This window comes from Canis lupus, chromosome 3, assembly GCF_003254725.2.
Source record: "Canis lupus dingo isolate Sandy chromosome 3, ASM325472v2, whole genome shotgun sequence".
In the NCBI taxonomy this organism is placed as follows: Eukaryota; Metazoa; Chordata; class Mammalia; order Carnivora; family Canidae; genus Canis; species Canis lupus.
Window position 1 is genome coordinate 54,396,796 of NC_064245.1, and position 19,706 is coordinate 54,416,501.

At 38.7% G+C, this 19,706-nt stretch overlaps 1 protein-coding gene and 1 non-coding gene across 9 annotated transcripts in view; one reads left to right on the plus strand and one right to left on the minus strand.

Annotated features, from left to right (window-relative positions):
* Positions 1 to 19,706, plus strand: part of PDE8A (phosphodiesterase 8A) — a 157,274-nt gene that overhangs the window by 133,012 nt on the left and 4,556 nt on the right. Inside the window, exon 21 of one of the 8 annotated variants that reach the window (XM_049108493.1) lies at positions 7,170 to 13,941. The exons of the other annotated variants lie outside the window; for them this stretch is intronic. Coding sequence (XP_048964450.1) covers positions 7,170 to 7,184 — 15 coding nt within the window. The 3' untranslated portion in view covers positions 7,185 to 13,941. Of the gene's footprint in view, positions 1 to 7,169; positions 13,942 to 19,706 lie in introns of those variants that run through there. 8 annotated transcript variants of the gene reach the window in all.
* Positions 6,229 to 6,335, minus strand: LOC112654256 (U6 spliceosomal RNA). The gene has a single exon (XR_003132905.1). It is a non-coding gene; the product is annotated as a U6 spliceosomal RNA (small nuclear RNA).

Here is a 19,706-nt window from a genome sequence, read left to right on the forward strand (position 1 = left end):
CTCAGTCATGGTCAAGCAGCTCCAAGCCTTCCAGAAAAAAATGAAACGCAACTTATAAGAGAACAATGATTCTCATTCTTCTGACTGCATGTCAAACTATGAAAGCCAGAGAAGAAGGACTTCTGCAGAAAATGGGGAAATAGGAGAATCTTAAGCATACCTTATCCATGGATACACCTAGATAATACCCACAGCAGTATAAATGACCTGAAGACTGTCAGAAAAGACTCTACACAGCTAAATGTAGAGAATGTGGCTGTATCCAAGAGGATAGGAAGGGCATAGACACCATGAAGGAGCCTAACTGACCTGTAGGACCATCCACAGTAGGGAGGATACTGCAGGCACAGAGAGGGGAGGGGGCAAACTCCACACCAGGAAGACAAATCTCCATAACATCTGGCTTTGTAAAACAGAGAGGTTTAACTTCTCAAGTTCTTAAAATCAATAGGGCTTATGACCTGATTCTTGGTTTTCTCAGGGTTGTGGGATCAAGCCCCATGTCAGGCTCCACACTCAGCAAGGAGTCTGCTTCAGTTTCTCCCTCCTCACCATATACCCCACTAACCCTATGCTCACCCATTCTCTCACAAGTGAATAAATAAAGCTTTAAAAAAAATTTTTTTTTAACTCGGCGGGCTCAGCTCTGAGGCAGGCAGACCACCAGAGGAAACTGAGCTCCCACCCTTAGAAACAACAGAGACAGAACGTAAAGACTGCTAACTCTGGGAAACGAACTAGGGGTGGTAGAAGGGGAGGAGGGCAGAGGGTGGGAGTGAATGAGTGACGGGCACTGGGTGTTATTCTGTATGTTAGTAAATTGAACACCAATAAAAAAAAAATCTTAAAAAAAAAAAAAAAAAAAAAACAACAAAACAGTTCCACAGACCTATAGTGTAGAAATAGCAGTTTGGAGGGAGCTTTTTTTTTTAACTAATCTCAGAGCCAGTGGTGGAAGGGGAGGGATCTTTGGAAACTTCTCCAAAACCAAGAGCTGCTGGGTACAATTTCCTTCCCCCACCCCTCAGCCCAGATACACTGGACACCTGTGAGAATCAGCATGACTGGAATACTACCTAACTTGCTGATAGGAGGCCCCAGTCCCACGTTCTGTGGATATACCACCTCTGGCCTGTCTTGGTTCCAGATCTCCTCCCCCAGCAGACTTATGCAGACCCCACCCTGTTTCCACACTCATCTGTGGACCTGACCCTTCCCAACCGGCCTCACCAGAAGTTTTCCAGAGTGGCTCCAGTCCCCACCTACAGCAGACCAGGCACAAATCTTGCTAACACCTTGCCCCTGCATTCTCCAGTACCCCTTCCCCCTTCAAAATGCCTTTAGCAGGAGTCCATCCAAATCAGTGCCATGAGCATAGCAGTGTGCAAAAAACCTGGATTGGGGTCAGCACCACCCCAAAGTGACTCCTGCCCCAGGGAGAGGGTAAGAAAACCATACATACCAGTTCAACTATAGCACAAGACAGGCCCACTAACAACGTAGGGACCAAACCTACCCATAATAGGCAGAGATAGCCATTTCAGACAACTGGACTGTAGACAAACATAGCCCAGCAACGCACAGAGGAGATAACCCTGAAGTACCAGGTTCTGGTGAACAGGGGACACTGCACTGCAGGGTACTACAGGACCTCTTCTTCATAAGGCCATTACTTTTAGCTGAATTTCCAAACAGAGAGCTAAAAAATGTGGAGACAGAGGAGCATGTCCCAAATGAAGGAACAAGACAGAAGCACAGGAGATCTGAGTAGAACAAAGATAACATGCTCGATGGAGAAGTTAAAATAATGGTGATAAAAATGCTAACTAGGGAGCTAACTCAGAGAGACCTCAGTGAGATAGAAAACAAAGAACCAGGGGATCCCTGGGTGGCGCAGCGGTTTGGCGCCTGCCTTTGGCCCAGGGCGCGATCCTGGTAGACTCGGGATCGAATCCCACATCGGGCCCCCCAGTGCATGGAGCCTGCTTCTCCCTCTGCCTGTGTCTCTGCGCCTCTCTCTCTCTGTGACTATCATAAATAAATAAAAATTAAAAAAAAAAAAAAAAAAACAAAGAACCAGTCAGAGAGAAAGAACTCAGTAACTAAAATTTAAAGTACACTACCAGGGGATCCCTGGGTGGTTTAGTGTCTGCCTTCAGCCCGAGGCATGATCCTGGAGTCCCAGGATCAAGTCCCGCATCGGGCTTCCTGCATGGAGCCTGCTTCTCCCTCTGCCTGTGTCTCTGCCTCTCTCTCTCTCTCTCTCTCTCTCTCTCTCTCTCTCTGTGTGTCTCATGAGTAAATAAATAAAATCTTTAAAAAATAAAATAATTTTAAAAATAAATAAAAATAAATAAAATAAAATACACTAACAGGAATAAACAGAGGAAGGAGAACAACAGATCAGTGACCTGGAAGACAGAGTAATGGAAAGCAATCAAGCTGAACACAAGAAAGAAGAAAAAGACTACTGAGAATAGATTGAAGGAACTCAGTGACACCATCAAGTATAACATTTCATTATAGGGACCTTAGAAGAGGGAGAGAAAGAAAAGGGGGTAGAAAATTTGTTTGAAGAAATAGCAGAAAACTACTTGAATCTGGGGAAGGAAACAGAAATCCAGATCCAGGAGACACAGAGAGGCCCCAACAAAATCAATCAAAGGATGCCTATTCCAAGACACATAGTAATTAAAATGGCAAAAAAAAAAAATAGTAATCTTTAGAGCATTTTTAAAGCAGCAAAATAAAATAGTTACATAAAAGGGAAACCCCATAAGGTTATCAGCTGATTTTTCAACAGAAACTTTGTAGGCCAAAAGAATTCATCACCACTCAAGCAGCCCTACAAGAAACATGAAAGAGAATTCTTTGAAAGGAAAGACCATAGCAGGAGTAAGAAATGTAGGAAGCACAAAAGCAATAACATTAAATATATCTATAAAAATCTATCAGTGGATTCACCAAAGGATGTAAAATATAACACCATATACCTAAAATGTGGGGAAGAAAGTAATAAAAATTTAGTGTTTTTAGAAGAGGTTCAAACTTTAAGATTTTATTTATTTATTCACAAGAGACAGAGAGAGGCAGAGGGAGAAGCAGACTCCATGCAGGGAGCCCGATGTGGGACTCGATCCCAGGACTCCAGGATCATGCCCTGAGCCAAAGGCAAAGCCACCCAGGCATCCCAGAAGAGGTTCAAACTTAAGTGACCATCAACTTAATATAGACTTCTATATGCATAAGGTGTTATATATAACCTAATAGTAACCACAAATCAAAAACTGCCAATAAGCAAAAAGTAAAGAGAAAGGAATCCAAGTATCTCACCAAACAAAGCCAACTAATGGTTAGAGAAGGGAGCAAAGGAAGAAGGGAACAGAAAAGAATAAAAAAACCACCATAAGATAAGTAACACAGTGGCAGTGAATATGTACCCATCAATAATTTTGAATGTAAATGAACTAGACAATGAGAAAACCTAGGATGGATGGGCTAGATCCAAAAACAAAACCCATCTTGCTGCCAACAAAAAACTCATTTCAGACCTAAAAATACATGCAGACTGAAAGTGAATACATGCAGAAAAACATTTATCATACAAATAGGTGTGAAAAAAAAGCCAGGGTAGCAGTACTTGTATAAGACAAAATAGACTTTAAAACAAAATATTATAACAAGAAACAAAGGAGGACAGTATATAATCATAAAGGAAACAATCCAACAAGATGTAACCATTATAAATACTTGTGCACCAAACATGGGCACACATAAGGCAGCTAATAACAATGGTGGTAATCAATAGTAATACGATAACAGTAGGGGACTTTAACATCAATGGATAGATCATCCAAACAGAAAATTAACAAAACAATGGCTATGAATGACACATTAGACCCGGTGAATCTAACAGATATGTTTTAGGATGGAATGTTCTGAATATATTAAGTGCACATGGAACATTCTCCAGAAAAAAATCACATATTGGGCAAAAAACCTCAAAAAATTGAAGTAATGCTATGCATCTTTTTCCAACCACAAAGCTGTGACACTAGAAATCAACCACAGGAGAAGATCTGGAAAAGAACACAAATACATGGAGGTTAAAAACCATGTTACTAAACAATGAATGGGTCAACCAAGATCAAAGAGGAAATTTTTAAAAATGCATGGAGACAAATGAAAATGAAAACACAATGGTCCAAAATTTGGATACACCAAAAGCTGTTCTAGGAGTGAAGTTTATAGCAATACAGGCCTCCCTCAAGAACCAAGAAAAAGCTCAACCTAACCTTACACCTAAAGGAGCAAGAAAAAGAAGAAAAAGCAAAACCCAAAACCGGCAGAAGGAAGGAAATAGTAAAGATTGGAGCAGAAATAAAATCAAAACAAAAACCATTAAAATCAATGAAACCAGGAGCTGGTTCTTTGAAAAGATCAACAAAATTGCTAAACCTTTAGCCAGACTCAGTTAAAAGAGGGGGAGGGGACTCAAAATCAGAAAGAGAAACACCACCACAGCAATATAAAGCATTATGAGAATATTATGAAAAATTATATGTCAACAAATTGAACAATCTAGAAAAAATAAATTCCTGGACACATATAACCTCCCAAAACTGAACCAAGAAAAATAGAAAATTTTAACAGACTGCCCGCAATGAAATTGAATCAATAGTCACAAAATTCCAAACAGAAGTCCAGGTCCAGACAGCTTCATAGGTGAATTCTGCCAAACATTTCAAGAAGAGTGAACAGCTCCTCTTCCCAAACTATTCCAAAAAATTGAAGAGGAAGGAGAGCAATTCATTCTAGGAGGCCAGCATTACCCTGATACCAGAACTAGATCAAGACACTACAAAATAAAAGAGAACTACAGGCTGATATCTCAGTGAACATAGAGGCAAAACCCTCAACAAAGTATTAGCAAACCAAATCTAAATAACAATATATTCAAAAATTCATTCACCACCATCATGGGGGATTCATTCCTGAGATGCAAGGGTGGTTCAGTATTTGCAAATCAATTAATATGATATATCATGTCAACAAGAGAAAGTATATAAAAGCCATATGATCATTTCAATCATGCAGAAAAAGCATCTGACAGAATAGGACATCCATTCATGATTAAAAACCCTCTACAGGGCAGCCCAGGTGGCACAGTGGTTTAGCGCCAGCTTCGGCCCGGGGCGTGATCCTGGAGGCCCGAGATGTAGTCCCATGTTAGGCTCCCTGCATGGAGCCTGCTTCTCCCTCTGCCTGTGTCTCTGCCTCTCTCTGTGTGTCTCTCATGGATAAATAAATAAAATCTTTTTTTAAAAAAAAACCTCTACAGGGATCCCTAGGTGGCGCAGCGGTTTGGCGCCTGCCTTTGGCCTAGGGCGCAATCCTGGAGACCCAGGATCGAATCCCACATCGGGCTCCCGGTGCATGGAGCCCGCTTCTCCCTCTGCCTGTGTCTCTGCCTCTCTCTCTCTCTCTCTCTGTGACTATCATAAATAAATAAAATTAAAAAAAAAAAAAAAAAAAAAAAAAAAAAAAAAAAAAAACCTCTACAAAGTAGGTTTAGGGGGAATAAACCTCAACAAAATAAAGGCCATATATGAAAAGCCCACAGCTGGGGTGCCTGGATGAAGCAGTTGGTACAGAGTGCCAACTCTTGGTTGCAGCTTAGATCATGATCTCAGAGTTGTAAGATCAAGCCCTACATTGGGGCTCTGTGCTCAGTGCAGAGTCTCCTTGAGATTCTCTCTCCCTCTGCCCCTCCTACTTGTGCTCACTTGCTCTCAGATAAATAAGTAAATCTTAAAAAAAAAAAAAAAAAAACACACACACAGCTAACTTCATACTCAGTAGTGAAAAACTAAAAGCTTTCCCCCAAGATCAGTAACAAAACAAGGATGCCCACTCTAACTGCTTTAATTCAACATAGTACCATAAGTCCCAGCCACAGCAGTCAGACAAGAAAAAGAAATAAAAGCATCCAAATCTGTAAGAAAGAAGTAAAACTTTATTTGTAAATGACATGATATATACTATATAAAGAAAACCCTAAAGACTCCATCAAGAAACTACACCTGATAAATGAATTCAGTAAGGTTACAGAATACAAAATTATTGTACAGAGATCCAGTGCAATTCTATACACTAATAATGAAGTAGCAGAAAAAGAAAATCCTATTTATAGTTGCACCAAAAGTAATAAAATACCTGGGAATAAACTTAACCAGGGAGATGATAAATGTGTATCCTGTCATCATTGTGCAGGGGCCATGCTAATCTTCTCTGTATGGTTCCAATTTTAGTATATGTGCTGCCGAAGTTAGCATGATAAACGTGTACTCTGAAAGCTGTAGAAAACTGATGAAGGAAATTGAAGATAACACAAATGGAAAAATACTCCATGCTCCTGGGTTTAGAGAATATTGTTAAAATGTCCATGCTCCCCAAAGCAATCTACAGACTTAACACAACCCCCATCAAAATGCCAACAGTATTTCTCACAGAAGTAGGACAAATAGGCCTACAATTTATATGGAACCACAAAAGACCCTGAATAGCCAGAGCAGTCTTGAAAAAGAACAACAAAACTGGGAGATATTGCACAATCCCAGATTTCAAGATACACTACAAAGCTAAAGTAATCAAAACAGTATAATACTGGGACAAAAACAGACATAGATCAACAGAACAGGAGAACCCAGACATAAAGCCACCATTCTATGGTCAATTAATCTTTAACAAAGGAGGCAAGAATATGCAATAGGAAAACGTCTCTTCAACAGTTGATGATGGGAAAATAGGACAGCTACATGGAAAAGAATGAAATTGGGCTGTTTCTTAACTATACAGAAAAGTAGACTCAAAACGTATTAAAGACCTAAAATGGGGCAGCCCAGGTGGCTCAGTGGTTTAGCGCCGCCTTCAGCCCAGGGTGTGATCCTGGAGACCCGGGATCGAGTCCCACATCAGGCTCGCTGCATGGAGCCTGCTTCTCCCTCTGCCTGTGTCTCTGCCTCTCTCTCTGTCTCTCATGAATAAATAAATAAAATCTTAAAAAAAAAAAAAAAAAGACCTAAATGTGAGAGTTAAAACCATTAAAATCCTAGAAGAGAATATAGGCAGTAATTTATTTGACATCAGCTATAACAATATTTTTCTAGGTATGTCTTCTATGAAACAAAAGCAAAATATATTATTGGGACTTCATCAAAATTAAAAGATTCTGCACAGCTTTTTTGTGGATTGTGATGCGGGACTGTGCCGAGGACGTCGGATCTTCCTGCCCTCCTCCCCTCCCACCTTTACCCTGAAGCCCCATAATAAAACGGTTTGAAATCAATCAATCAATCTTTTGCACAGCAAACAATAAAAGATAACCTGTGGAATGGGAGAAAATACTTGCAAATGACCTCCCATAAAGGGTTAATATCCAAAATATATAAAGAACTTGTACAGCTCAATACCAAAAAAAAAAAGAAAAGAAAGAAAGAAAAAAATAATCCCTGGACGCTTGGGTGGCTCAGCAGTTTAGTGCCTGCCTTCGGCCCAGGGCCTAATCCTGGAGTCCTGGGATCAAGTCCCATGTCGGGCTCCCTGCATGTAGCCTGCTTCTCCCTCTGTCGGTGTCTCTGCCTCTCTGTGTCTTTCATAAATAAATAAATTTTTAAAGATCTTTAAAAGAAAGAAAAAGAAAAACCATTTTAAAAATGGGCAGAAGAATGAATATTTCTCCAAAGAAGAGATGGCCCACAGGCACATGAAAAGATGATCAGCATGACTCCTCATTAGGGAAATGCAAATCAAGACTACAATGAGATGTCATCTCACACCTGTCAGAATGGCTAAAATAACATGACAAGTGTTGGTGAAGATACGGAGAAAAAGGAACCCTTGTGCACTGTTGGTGGGAATGCCAACTGATGCAGCTACTGTGGAAAATGATATGGAGGTTCCTCAAAAAATGAAAAATAGAATTACTACATGATCCAGCAATTCCACTACTGGGTATTTACCCAAGAAATAAGAAAACACTAATTTGAAAAGTTATATGTGCCTCTTTGTTTATTGTAGCATCATTTACAATAAATCAAAATATGGAAGCAACTGAGGTGTTCATAAATAGATGAATGGATAAGGTAGTAGTATATATGTATAAAATGGAATATTACTCAGCCTTAAAGAATGAGATCTTGCCATTTACAACATGGAGCTAGAGAGCATAATGCTGAGTAAAATAAGTCAGAGAAAGACAAATACCAGTATGATTCCACTCCTGTGTGAAATCTAAGTGAAAAAAAAAAAAAAGACTTTATAGAACAAATATGGTTACCAGAGGGGAGGTGGGAGGGAGGATGGGTGAAATAGATAAAAGGAATTAAGAGTATATTTCTCAGGATGCCTGGGTGGCTCAGTGGTTGAGCGTCTGCCTTTGGCTCAGGGAGTGATCTGGGTCTGGGGATCAAGTCCCACATTAGTTCCCTGCAAGGAACCTGCTTCTCTCTCTGCCTAAGTCTCTGCCTGTTTCTCTCTCTCTCTCTCTCTCTCTCATGAACAAATCTTAAAAAAAAAAAAAAGTATATTTCTCATGATGAGCACTTAGTAGTATACAGAACTGTTGAATCACCAAACTGCACCTGAAAGGAATATTACACTACATTATTTATACTTGAATTTTTTAAGAACAAAAAGAAAATACGAAGGCCAGAAGACACTGGAATAACATCTTTAACTTGCTGTTAGGACACAACTGTCAACCCAGAATTCTGTATCCAATGAAAATATCCTTCAAGAATGAGGGGGAAATAAGCACATTGTCAAATAAGGAAAAGCTAACAGTTCATCACCAGTAAACCTGCAATAGAAGAAATGCTAAAGGACGTTTTTAAAGCTGAAAGGAAAGAATAACAAGATACAAACTTGAATCCTCAGGATGGGATGAAAAGTACCAAAACCCAAGGAGATATTACCTTACACCTGTCAGAATGACTGTTAACAAAAAGAAAATCACAAGCATTATTGTTGAGAAGAATGTAAATTGGTGCAGCCACTAGAAAACACTGTGGAGGTTACTCTGAAAATAAGAAACATCATATGGTCAAGCTATTTAACTTCTGAGTATTTATTTGAAGAAAATGAAACACTAACTCAAAAAGACATATGCATCCCCAGGGTCCCTGCAGCACTGCTTACAGTAGCCAAGATATGGAAATAACCTGTGTAAATAAATGGATGAATGGGTAAAAAAGACATGGTATCTATATACAGTGAAATATTATTCAACCTTAAAGAATGAAATCTTGGCACTTGTGATAACATGGATGGAACTTGAGAGAGCATTATGCTAAGTGGAAATAAACCAGAGAAAGACAAGTACTGTATGATCTCACATTTGGAATCTTAAAAACAAAGCTCATAGCAGCAGCCCGGGTGGCTCAGCAGTTTAATGCCACCTTCAGCCCAGGGTGTGATCCTGGAGACCTGGGATCGAGTCCCACGTCAGGCTCCCTGAATGGAGCCTGCTTATTCCTCTGCCTGTGTCTCTGCCTCTCTCTCTCTCTGTCTCTCATGAATAAATAACTAAAATCTTAAAAAAAAAAAAAAAAGAAAAGAAAAGAAAAGAAAAAAGCTCGTAGATACAACAGATTACTAGTTCTATTTTGGTGAGCATTTTGCAGTATATACAAGTACAGAATCATGTTGTATATCGATTATACCTCAATTTTAAAAAGAAACAGGGATGCCCAGGTGGCTCAGCTGTTGATCGTCTGCCTTTGGCTCAGGGCGTAATCCCGGGGCCCCGGGATCAAGTCCTGCATCAGGCTCCCTGTAGGGAGCCTGCTTCTCCCTCTTCCTGTGTCTCTGCTTCTCTCTCTGTGTCTCTCTCATGAATAAACAAATAAAAATAAAATCTTTAAAAAAATAAAATAAAGCCAACTACATTCAGTATACAAAAGACATTTAAAATAAAAGGAACAGATTCATGCAAAGACAGAAATGGATGGAAAAAGTGATCATGCAAGTTGTAAACATAACATACTTGAGTGGCTATATTAATCTCAAACAATAGATATCAAGATAGAAAATATTACCAGAAAAAAAAATATTACCAGAGATAAACTGGACACTTCAAAATGATAAAGGGTCAGTTCTATAGGAAAACATAATAACCATAAATGTATATGCACCTAATAACAGAACTTCAAAATAAATGAAGCAAAATTGACAGAGAAGTAGACAATTCTGTAGTCGCATTTGAATATTTTAACACTTTCAGTAATTGAGAGAACATCCAGATTGATAGTATCTGGATTATCTGTTTTTCTGTTATTTCAGTCACCTTACCTTAGTTAAATATTCATAAAATACTACACCCTAAGTGGGTAGAATATATATTAAGTACATCATATGCTGGGGACACCGAAATTATTCAGCAAATTTACAAGACCTGAAATCATACAGAATATATTCTGTAGCCACAGTGGAATCAAATCAGAACTCAGTAACAGTAATGTATCTAGATAAATGCCAAGTATTTGTAAATTGAACAGTCCACTTCTGAATAATCCCTGGTTCAGATAATAAAACAATCCCACTTAGAATTGCACCAAAAACCATATCTAGGAGTAAACTTAACCAAAGAGGTGAAGGACCTGTCAGTTAATATACTCTGAATACTATAAAACACTAGTGAAAGAAATTCAAGACAACACAAAGAAATGGAAAGTCATTCCGTGCTCATGGACTAGAAGAAAAAATATTGTTAAAATGTCTATACTACCCAAGGCAATCTACAGATTTAATGCAGTCTCTATCAAAATATCAACAGCATTTTTCACAGAACAAACAATCCTAAAATCTGTATGGGATGAAAGAAGATCCTGAATAGCCAAAGCAATCTTGAAAAAGGAAGAACTAGAGGTGTCATGATTCCAGATTTCAATTATAAAGTGATAGTATTAAAACAGTATGGTGTTGGAATAAAAATGACAGATCAGTAGAATAGAGCAAAAAACCCAGAAATAAACCCACAATTGAATGTTCAGTTAATCTTCAACAAAGGAGGAATGAAAATACAATGGGAAAAAGTCTCTTCAACAAATGGTGTTGGGGAAATTGGACAGCCACATGCCAAAGAATGAAACTGAACACTTTCTTTCACTATACACAAAAATCAACTCAAAATGAATTAAAGACCTGAAACTATAAAAATCCTTGAAGAGAGCACATGTTAGTAATCCTTCTGACATCATCAATAGTCATCCATAGAAACATTTTTCTAGGTATGTTTCCTGAGGCTAGGGAAATAAACTATTGGGGCTACATTAAAATAAAAAGTTTCTGCACAGCAAAGGAAACAATCAGTAAAACTAAAAGGCAACCTACAGAATTAAAGAAGATATTTGCAAATGGCATGTCTGATAAAGGGTTAGTATCCAAAATATATAAGAATCTGATACAACTCAGTACCCAAAACAACAAATAATGTAATTTTAAAATGAGCAGAAGACACAAACATTTCTCCAGAGATGACATACAGATGACCAACAGGTACATGAAAAGATATTCGATATCACTCATCATCAGGGAAATGCAAATCCAACCGACAATGAGGTATCGTCTTACCACCTGTCAGAATGACTAAAATCAAAAACACAAAAACAAGCCTTGGTGAGGATGTGGAGAAAAAGGAACCCTCCTGCCCTGTTGGTGGGAATGCAAACTGTTGTGGCCACTATGGAAAAAAATATGGAGGTTCCTCTAAAAAGAAAAATAGAACTACCCTGTGATCCAAGAATTGCACTATTGGATATTTATCCATAAAATACAAAAACACTAATTTAAAAGGACACATGCACCCTATGTTTATAGCAGGATTGTCTACAAATAGCCAAACTGTGGAAGTACCCCAGGTGTCCCTCAGTAGATGAATGGATAAAGGAGATGGGGTACATACATACAATGGGATATTATTCAGCTATAAAAAATGAAATCGGGTAGCCCGGGTGGCTCAGCGGTTTAGTGCTGCCTTCAGCCCAGGGTGTGATCCTGGAGACCTGGGATCGAGTCCCATGTCAGGCTCCCTGCATGGATCCTGCTTCTCCCTCTGCCTGTGTCTCTGCCTCTCTCTGTGTGTCTCTCATGAATAAATAAACAAAATCTTTAAAAAAAAAATGAAATCTTGCCATTTGCAACAACATGGAAAGAACTAAATAGGGGCAGCCCGGTGGCTCAGCGGTTTAGCGCCACCTTCAGCCCAGGGCCTGATCCCAGACATCCGGGATCAAGTCTCATGTCAGGCTCCCTGCATGGAGCCTGCTTCTCCCTCTGTGTCTCTGCCTCTCTCTCTCTCTCTCATGAATAAACAAAATCTTAAAAAAAAAAAAAAAAAAAAAAAAAAAACTAAATAGTATAGTGCTGAATAAAATAAGCCAGAGAAAGACAGATACATATGATCTCACTCATATGTGGAATTTTAAAAACAAAACAAATGAGCAGAGGGAAAAAAGAGACAAACTAAGAAACAGACGCTTAAGAATAGAGAACAAACTGACGGTGAGCAGAGGGGAGGTGAGTGGGGATTAAAGAGTATAGTTACAAGGATGAAAAAAATAAAATGAAAATAAGAAAAGTTAATGACTTAAGTTTTACTTTAAGAAACTAGAAAGTAGGGGGATCCCTGGGTGGCTCAGCGGTTTGGCGCCTGCCTTTGGCCCAGGGCACAATCTTGGAGTCCCGGGATTGAGTCCCATGTGGGGCTCTCCCAGCATGAAGCCTGCTTCTCCCTCTGCCTGTGTCTCTGCCTATCTCGCTCTCTCTCTCTGTGTCTATCATAAATAAATAAATAAATCTTAAAAAAAAAAAAAAAAAGAAACTAGAAAGGAGGGACACCTGGGTGGCTCAGCAGTTGAGCGTCTGCCTTCAGCCCAGGGCATGATCCTGGAGTCTCCAGATGGAGTCCTGCATCGGACTCCCTACATGGAGCCTACTTGTCCCTCTCCCTAAGTCTCTGCCTCTCTCTCTGTGTGTCTCTCATGAATAAATACATAAAATCTTAAAAAAAAAAAAAAAAACTAGAAAGGATAAAGCATAGAGGAAAAAAAAATCCTATTTAAGAGCAAGAAAATTAGGAAATGGAGAAAAATTAACAGCCAAAAGTTGGTTGAGAAAATTAACAAAATTTCCCACTATCTAACTGGAATAATCAAGAAGAGAAAGAAAACACAAATAACCAATATTAGGAATGAAAGAGGTATTGTCATAATAAATCTTACAGATATTAAAAGGATAATTTTAAGGTGTGAGTTTTTACACTAATAAATTTGACAACTTAAATGCCTTAAAAACTAGTTTATCCAAACTGACAAGATAAAACAACCACACGAGAAGCCCTGTATTAATTCATCAAAATTTACTATTAGAGATCTTCCCACAAAGCAAATTCTTGACCCAAATGGGTTCACTGAAGACTTCTATCAAACATTTAAGGCAAAAATAATACCAGTCTTACAAAATAGTATCAAAAGATAGAGGCATTAAAAAAAAAAAAAAAGATAGAGGCAGAGGCAGGGAGGGTGCCTGGCTGTCTCAGTCTGTAGAGCATGTGACTCTTGATCCTCCCCGGTCGTGAGTACAAGCCCCACGTTGGGCATGGAGCCTACTTTAAAAAAAAAAAAAAAAAAGGAATGGAAACACTTTGCAGCTCATTTTGTGAAGCCATTATTATCCTGATATCTAAACCTGATAAAGACAATACCAGGAGCAAATTACAGTCCATTATCTTCATGAACATAGATGCAGAGATACTTGATTGAATAGTACATAGAAAAAATACTGTCTCATAAGTTAGAGTTTTTCCCAAAAAATGTAAGGTCAGTTTCACAACAGGAAAATCAAGAATTACAGTCTCCATACCCAATTAAAGGAGAACAAACAGGGATCCCTGGGTGGCGCAGCGGTTTGGCGCCTGCCTTTGGCCCAGGGTGCGATCCTGGAGACCCGGGATCGAATCCCACATCAGGCTCCCGGTGCATGGAGCCTGCTTCTCCCTCTGCCTATGTCTCTGCCTCTCTCTCTTTCTCTCTCTGTGACTATCATAAATAAATAAAAATTAAAAAAAAAAAAAAAGGAGAACAAACATTATTTCAGTAGATGCAGAAAAAGCATTTGACAAAACAACATTCACCCATCAAAAAAAAAAAAAAAAAACTTAGCAAACCAGGGATAGAAGGGAACTTATTTTAAAAAGGGCATCTACAAAAACTTACAACTGATAAAAATGGTGAAGTATTGAATACATTCTCAAGATTGGAAACAAGGGAAAGGTACCACCTCTATTGAATACTTATCGGCTATCCTAGCATTGCAATCAAGCAAGAGAAAAAAGGTACAAAGAATAGAAAACAAGATTTTTTCTATTTGCAGATGACACAATATTTTAATATGGAAAGCTCTAAGGAGTATACAAAACAATAGCACTTATTTAATAAGGATTTGATTTAGCAACGTCCTAAGACACAAAAATAAATAGTATTTTTGTACTAGCCTAAAACAATTGGAAAATGAAAGTAAAAACCTAATCCCATTTAAAGTTTAGGGGGCAGCCCTGGTGGTGCAGCGTCGGGCTCCCTGCATGGAGCCTGCTTCTCTCTCCACCTGTGCCTCTGCCTCTCTCTCTCTCTGTATCCTCTGTGTATTCTCATGAGTAAATAATAAAATCTTAAAAAAAAAATAAAGTTTAGGAACAGATTTTTTTTTTTTTTTTTTTTTTTATTCATGAGAGACACACAGAGAGAGGCAGAGACACAGGCAGAGGGAGAAGCAGGCTCCATGCAGGGAGCCTGATGTGGGTCTCGATCCCGGGTCTCCAGGATCACATCCTAGGCTAGGCTGAAGGCAGGGGCTAAACCGCTGAGCCACCCGGGCTGCCCTAGGAACAGATTTAATAAAAAGTCTAGTTCTTTACACTGAAAACCACAAAATATTGCTGAGAAATTAAAAAAAAAAAACACTTGAAAATACATAGAGATATACTAAGTCTACAGATTGAAAGGCTCATCTTTACGGTAGTTTTCTCCAGATTGATGTACATATCAATGCAATTCCAATAAAAATCCCAGCAGGGTTGTTTTGTTTGGGAGAGAGTTTTTGTTGTTGTTTTGGTAGAAATTGACAAACTGATTCTAAAATTTATATGGAAAGGTGAAGGACCTTCAATAAGCAAAGCAAACTTGAAAAAGTTGGAAATTTTACACTGTTTGTCTTTAGAACTTAATCAAGCCAATATGGTATTTGCATTAAGATGTCAGATGCATGGATGGAAAAGAATAATATAGAGGTCCCAGAAATAGACCACATCTCTATAATCAGTGGGGAAAGGAAAAATTTTTCAGCCTGTGGTATTGGAATACTTAGATAGCTCTGTCCAACAAAAAATGAACCACAACTTCTACCTCATGCCAGAGGAATATCATTTCACAGTGGATCACAGAACTAAATACAAAACCTAAAACCATAAAGCTTTTAAAGAAAAACATAGGAGAATATCCTTGGTCATTTAGAAGTGGATACATACTTCATAGTTACAGAAAACCACCACCATAAAAAGAAAACTTGGAAAATGAGAATCAAAATTCAGAAATTATGCTCATCTAAACACAACAAGCCACACTGGAAGAAAATATCCACAAATCCTGTCTGATAAACAGCCATATTCAGGATATATAAGAAACCATAGCTCAGTAATAAAAAGATAAACCACCTAATTTAGAATGGCCAATTTTTTAAAGATTTTATTTAACAGAGAATAAGCACAAGCAGGGAGAGTGGCAGGCAGAGGAAGAGGGAGAAGCAGGCTCCCACTGAGCAGGGATCACAATGTGGGACTCAATCCCAGGACCCTGGGAGCATGACCTGAGCAGAAGGCAGATACTCCACCAACTGAACCACCCAGGTGCCCCATGGCCAAATATTTGGACACTTCACAAAAGGAGATGTAGGAACAGTCAATAAGTATGAAAAGTGCTGAACATCATTAGTTATCAGGGAAATACACATTAGAACCACAGTGAAACACTACTATACACCACTAGAGTGGCTAGAAGTTTAAAAGACAACCTATGTTCATGAAGCTGTGGAGCATCTGGGATTCATTCTGTAATAGGTGTGTAAAACACTACAACGTCTTTGGGAAGCAGTTTAGCAGAAGAGGGGTGTGTGTGTTGTGTGTATGTGATCAAATACACATAAAATTTAACAATTTTGATGATCATGTGTTTTGTTTTCCTTCATTGTTTTAACATGGTGTATCATATCAACTGATTTTAGATGCTGAACCATCCTAGCGTTACTGGACTAAATCCCAGTTAGTCACAGCACATGATCCTTTAATGTGCTGCTGGATTCTGTTTGCTATTTTGTTGAGGATTTTTCCATCAGTATTCATAAGGGATATCGATCTGTGGTTTTCTTGTCCTGTCTTTGTCAAGCTTTGGTATTGGTAATGCTGGCCTCATAGGTTGAGTTAGGAAGTGTCCTCTTCAATTTTTTTGGAAGAGTTTAAGAAGGATTGGTGTTAATTCTGTTTAAGAGGTTGGTAGAATTCACCAGTGAAGCTGTCTGGTCCTGGGCATTTCTTTGTTGGGAAGTTTTTAATTACTGAGTTGAACATCTTTACTAGTTATAGGTCTACTCAGATTCTCATTTCTTCACAATTCAGTCTTAGTAGGTTGTAGGTTTCTAAGAATGTTAATTTCATCTAGGTTCTCCATGTTGTTGAGGTACAACTGTTCATGGCACCCCCTTATAATCCTTTTATTTCTGTAAAATGGGTAGTAATGTCCATACTTTTTTCTTTATTTTGTTCTTTTGTCCCACTATTACTTCTGCTTTTAATAATTTGAACCTTCTCTTTTCCTCATCTGTCTAGTAAAGATTTTTTAGTTGTGTTGAACTTTCAGAGAACTTTTGGTTTTATTGATTTTCTCTGTATTTCTATTCTCTATTTTACTCTGTTCTAGTCTGTTCTTCATTTCTGCTAGCTTTAAGTTAGGTTGTTGAGAGTTTTCTTTTTAATGTAAGTACTTAGAGCCATAAATTTCCCTGTCACCCCTACTTTTATTTCATCCCATTACTTTCTAGATGTTATGTTTTCATTTCCATTTGCCTCAAGGTATTTTATAATTTTCCTTGTGATTTCTTCTTTGGCCTGTTGATTGTTTAAGAGTGCATTGTTTGGGATCCCTGGGTGGCGCAGCCGTTTGGCGCCTGCCTTTGGCCCAGGGCGTGATCCTGGAGACCCGGGATCGAGTCCCACGTCAGGCTCCCAGTGCACGGAGCCTGCTTCTTCCTCTGCCTGTGTCTCTGCCTGTCTCTCTCACTGTGTGCCTATCATAAATAAATTAAAAAAAAAAAAAAGAGTGCATTAATTCCCACATACTTGTGAATTTTCCAGGTTACTTCTATTGATTTCCAGTTTCATTCCAAGTAGAATAAGTACTTTGTATGATTCTAATCTTTAAAATGTTTATTACGACTTGTTTTGTGGCCTAACATATATTTTATCTTAGAGAATGTTCCACTTGTGCTTAAGAAAAATTACATACCCTAAGTGTTGTTAGATGAAGGTCCTCTTAATGTCTGTGAGGTCCCATTGGTTTTTATTGTTCAAGTTCTCGATCTCATATTGATCTGTTTTATCCATTATTGAAAGTGTGGTATTGAAATCTCCAACGGTTATAGAAGTGTCCATTTCTCCCTCCAGTTCTGTCAGTGTTTTCTTCATGTATTTTGGAACTCTGATGATTGGTTCATATAAGCTTATAATTGTTGTATCTTCTTGGTAAATTAACCTGTTTATCAATATATAATGTCCTTCTCTGTGCCTGTTTTTGACTTAAAAGTTTATTTTGTCTGATAGCACAACCATCTCAGCTCTCTGTTGGTTATTTGCATGGAAAATCTTTTGTAGGGGCGCCTGGGTGGCTCAATTGGTTGAGCCTCTGCCTTTGGCTCAGGTCATGGTCCCAAGGTCCTGGGATCTGGCCCTGCATCAGACTCTCTTCTCTGCAAGGAGTCTGCTTCTCCTTCTCCCTCTGCTGCTCCCCCTGCTTGTGCTCTGTTAAAATTTTCAAAAAAAGAAAAAAGTATTTTATAGGCAGAGTATAGTTCGATAGGGTTTTTGTCCATTCTGCCAGCTATGCCTTTTGATTGGGGAGTTTAATCCACTTACATTTAAAATAATTACTGATGAGGAAGGACTTACTTTTGCCATTTTACTTGTTTTCTTGGTGTCTTAAAGCTTTTTTGGTCCCTCATTTTCTTCCCTTACTGCCTGCTGTTTTGTTTGATATTTTTGTAGTGGCACATTTGATTCCTTCTGTGTTTAAGATTTTATTTATTTATTCCTGAGAGACGGAGAGAGAGAGAGAGAGGCAGAGACACAGGAGGAGGGAGAAGCAGGCTCCATGCCAGGAACCCGACGCAGGACTCGATCCCGGGACTCCAGGGTCGCGCTCTGGCCCAAAGGCAGGCGCTAAACCACTGAGCCACCCAGGGATCCCCTGCATGTCTTTTAGGTCCTGTAGAAAGTGGAAGTACAAATTAAAATTTGTAACAGTAATATTGCTTTTTAATATTTGCTTGTGTGATTATCTCTACTGGAGATTTTTACAGCTTCATATGACTTGGAGTTACTGTCTGGCTTCTTTTCACTTCAACCTGACAAGTTCCCTCTGGCATTTCCTTTAAGGCAGATCCAATGCTAATGAGTCTTCCCCATTTAGTGTTTATCTGAGAGTGCTGTCATTTCTCCCTCATTTTTGAAGAACAGTTTTCCTAGATAAAGAATCTCAGTTGACAGGTTTGTCCTTTAGCACTTCACATCGTTTCTTTCCCTGCCTACCAGCCTCCAAGGCTTCTCCTAAGAAATCAGCTGAGCATTCTACAGAGAATTTCTTGTAAGAAGTCACTTTTCTCTTGCTGCTTTTATGATTTTTTTTGTTTCTGGCTTTTGACAGTTTGGTTATGATGTGTCACAATATGGTTCTTTTGGGGTTTACCATATTTGGAGTCATTTAGTTTCTTGGTTTTATAGATTTAGGTCTTTCTTCAGATAGCCTCTGCTCCTTTTCATCTTGACTGGACTCTGATAATGCATATATTGGTCCATTTGATAATGTCCTGTAAGTCCTTTAGGCTCTTGTCATTTTTCTTTCTCCTTCTCAGACTTGATAATTTCAAATGTCCTTTCTTCAGATTTGTTTTGTTTTGTTTTCTTCCACCTGCTCATATTTCCTATTGAATCTCTCAGGTGGATTTTTCAAATCTTTTTTTTTTTTTTTGTATCTTTCAGCTCTGGAATTTGCTTGGGTCCTTTTTATGATTTCTCTTGTTGCTATTCTTATTTGGTTCATATATCATTTTCCTGATTTCCTTTAGCCCTTTGTCCATGTTTTCCTTTTGCTCTTTGAGCATATTTAAGATGGTTGTTGTAAAGTCATTAATAAATCCAGTGCCTGCTTCTTCAGGGATGGCTTCTGCTAGCTTATTTTCCTTTTTTTTTTTTTTAATAGCCTGCTTTCCTGTTTCTTCGGCTTTGTGTTAAAAATTGGATATGGTGCAGTAGGGGGGAACCCATCTCACAGTCTTCCCTCTGGGGCAGGGGAACCCACATTGCAGTCTGCAGTTTGCTCTGTGCTGGA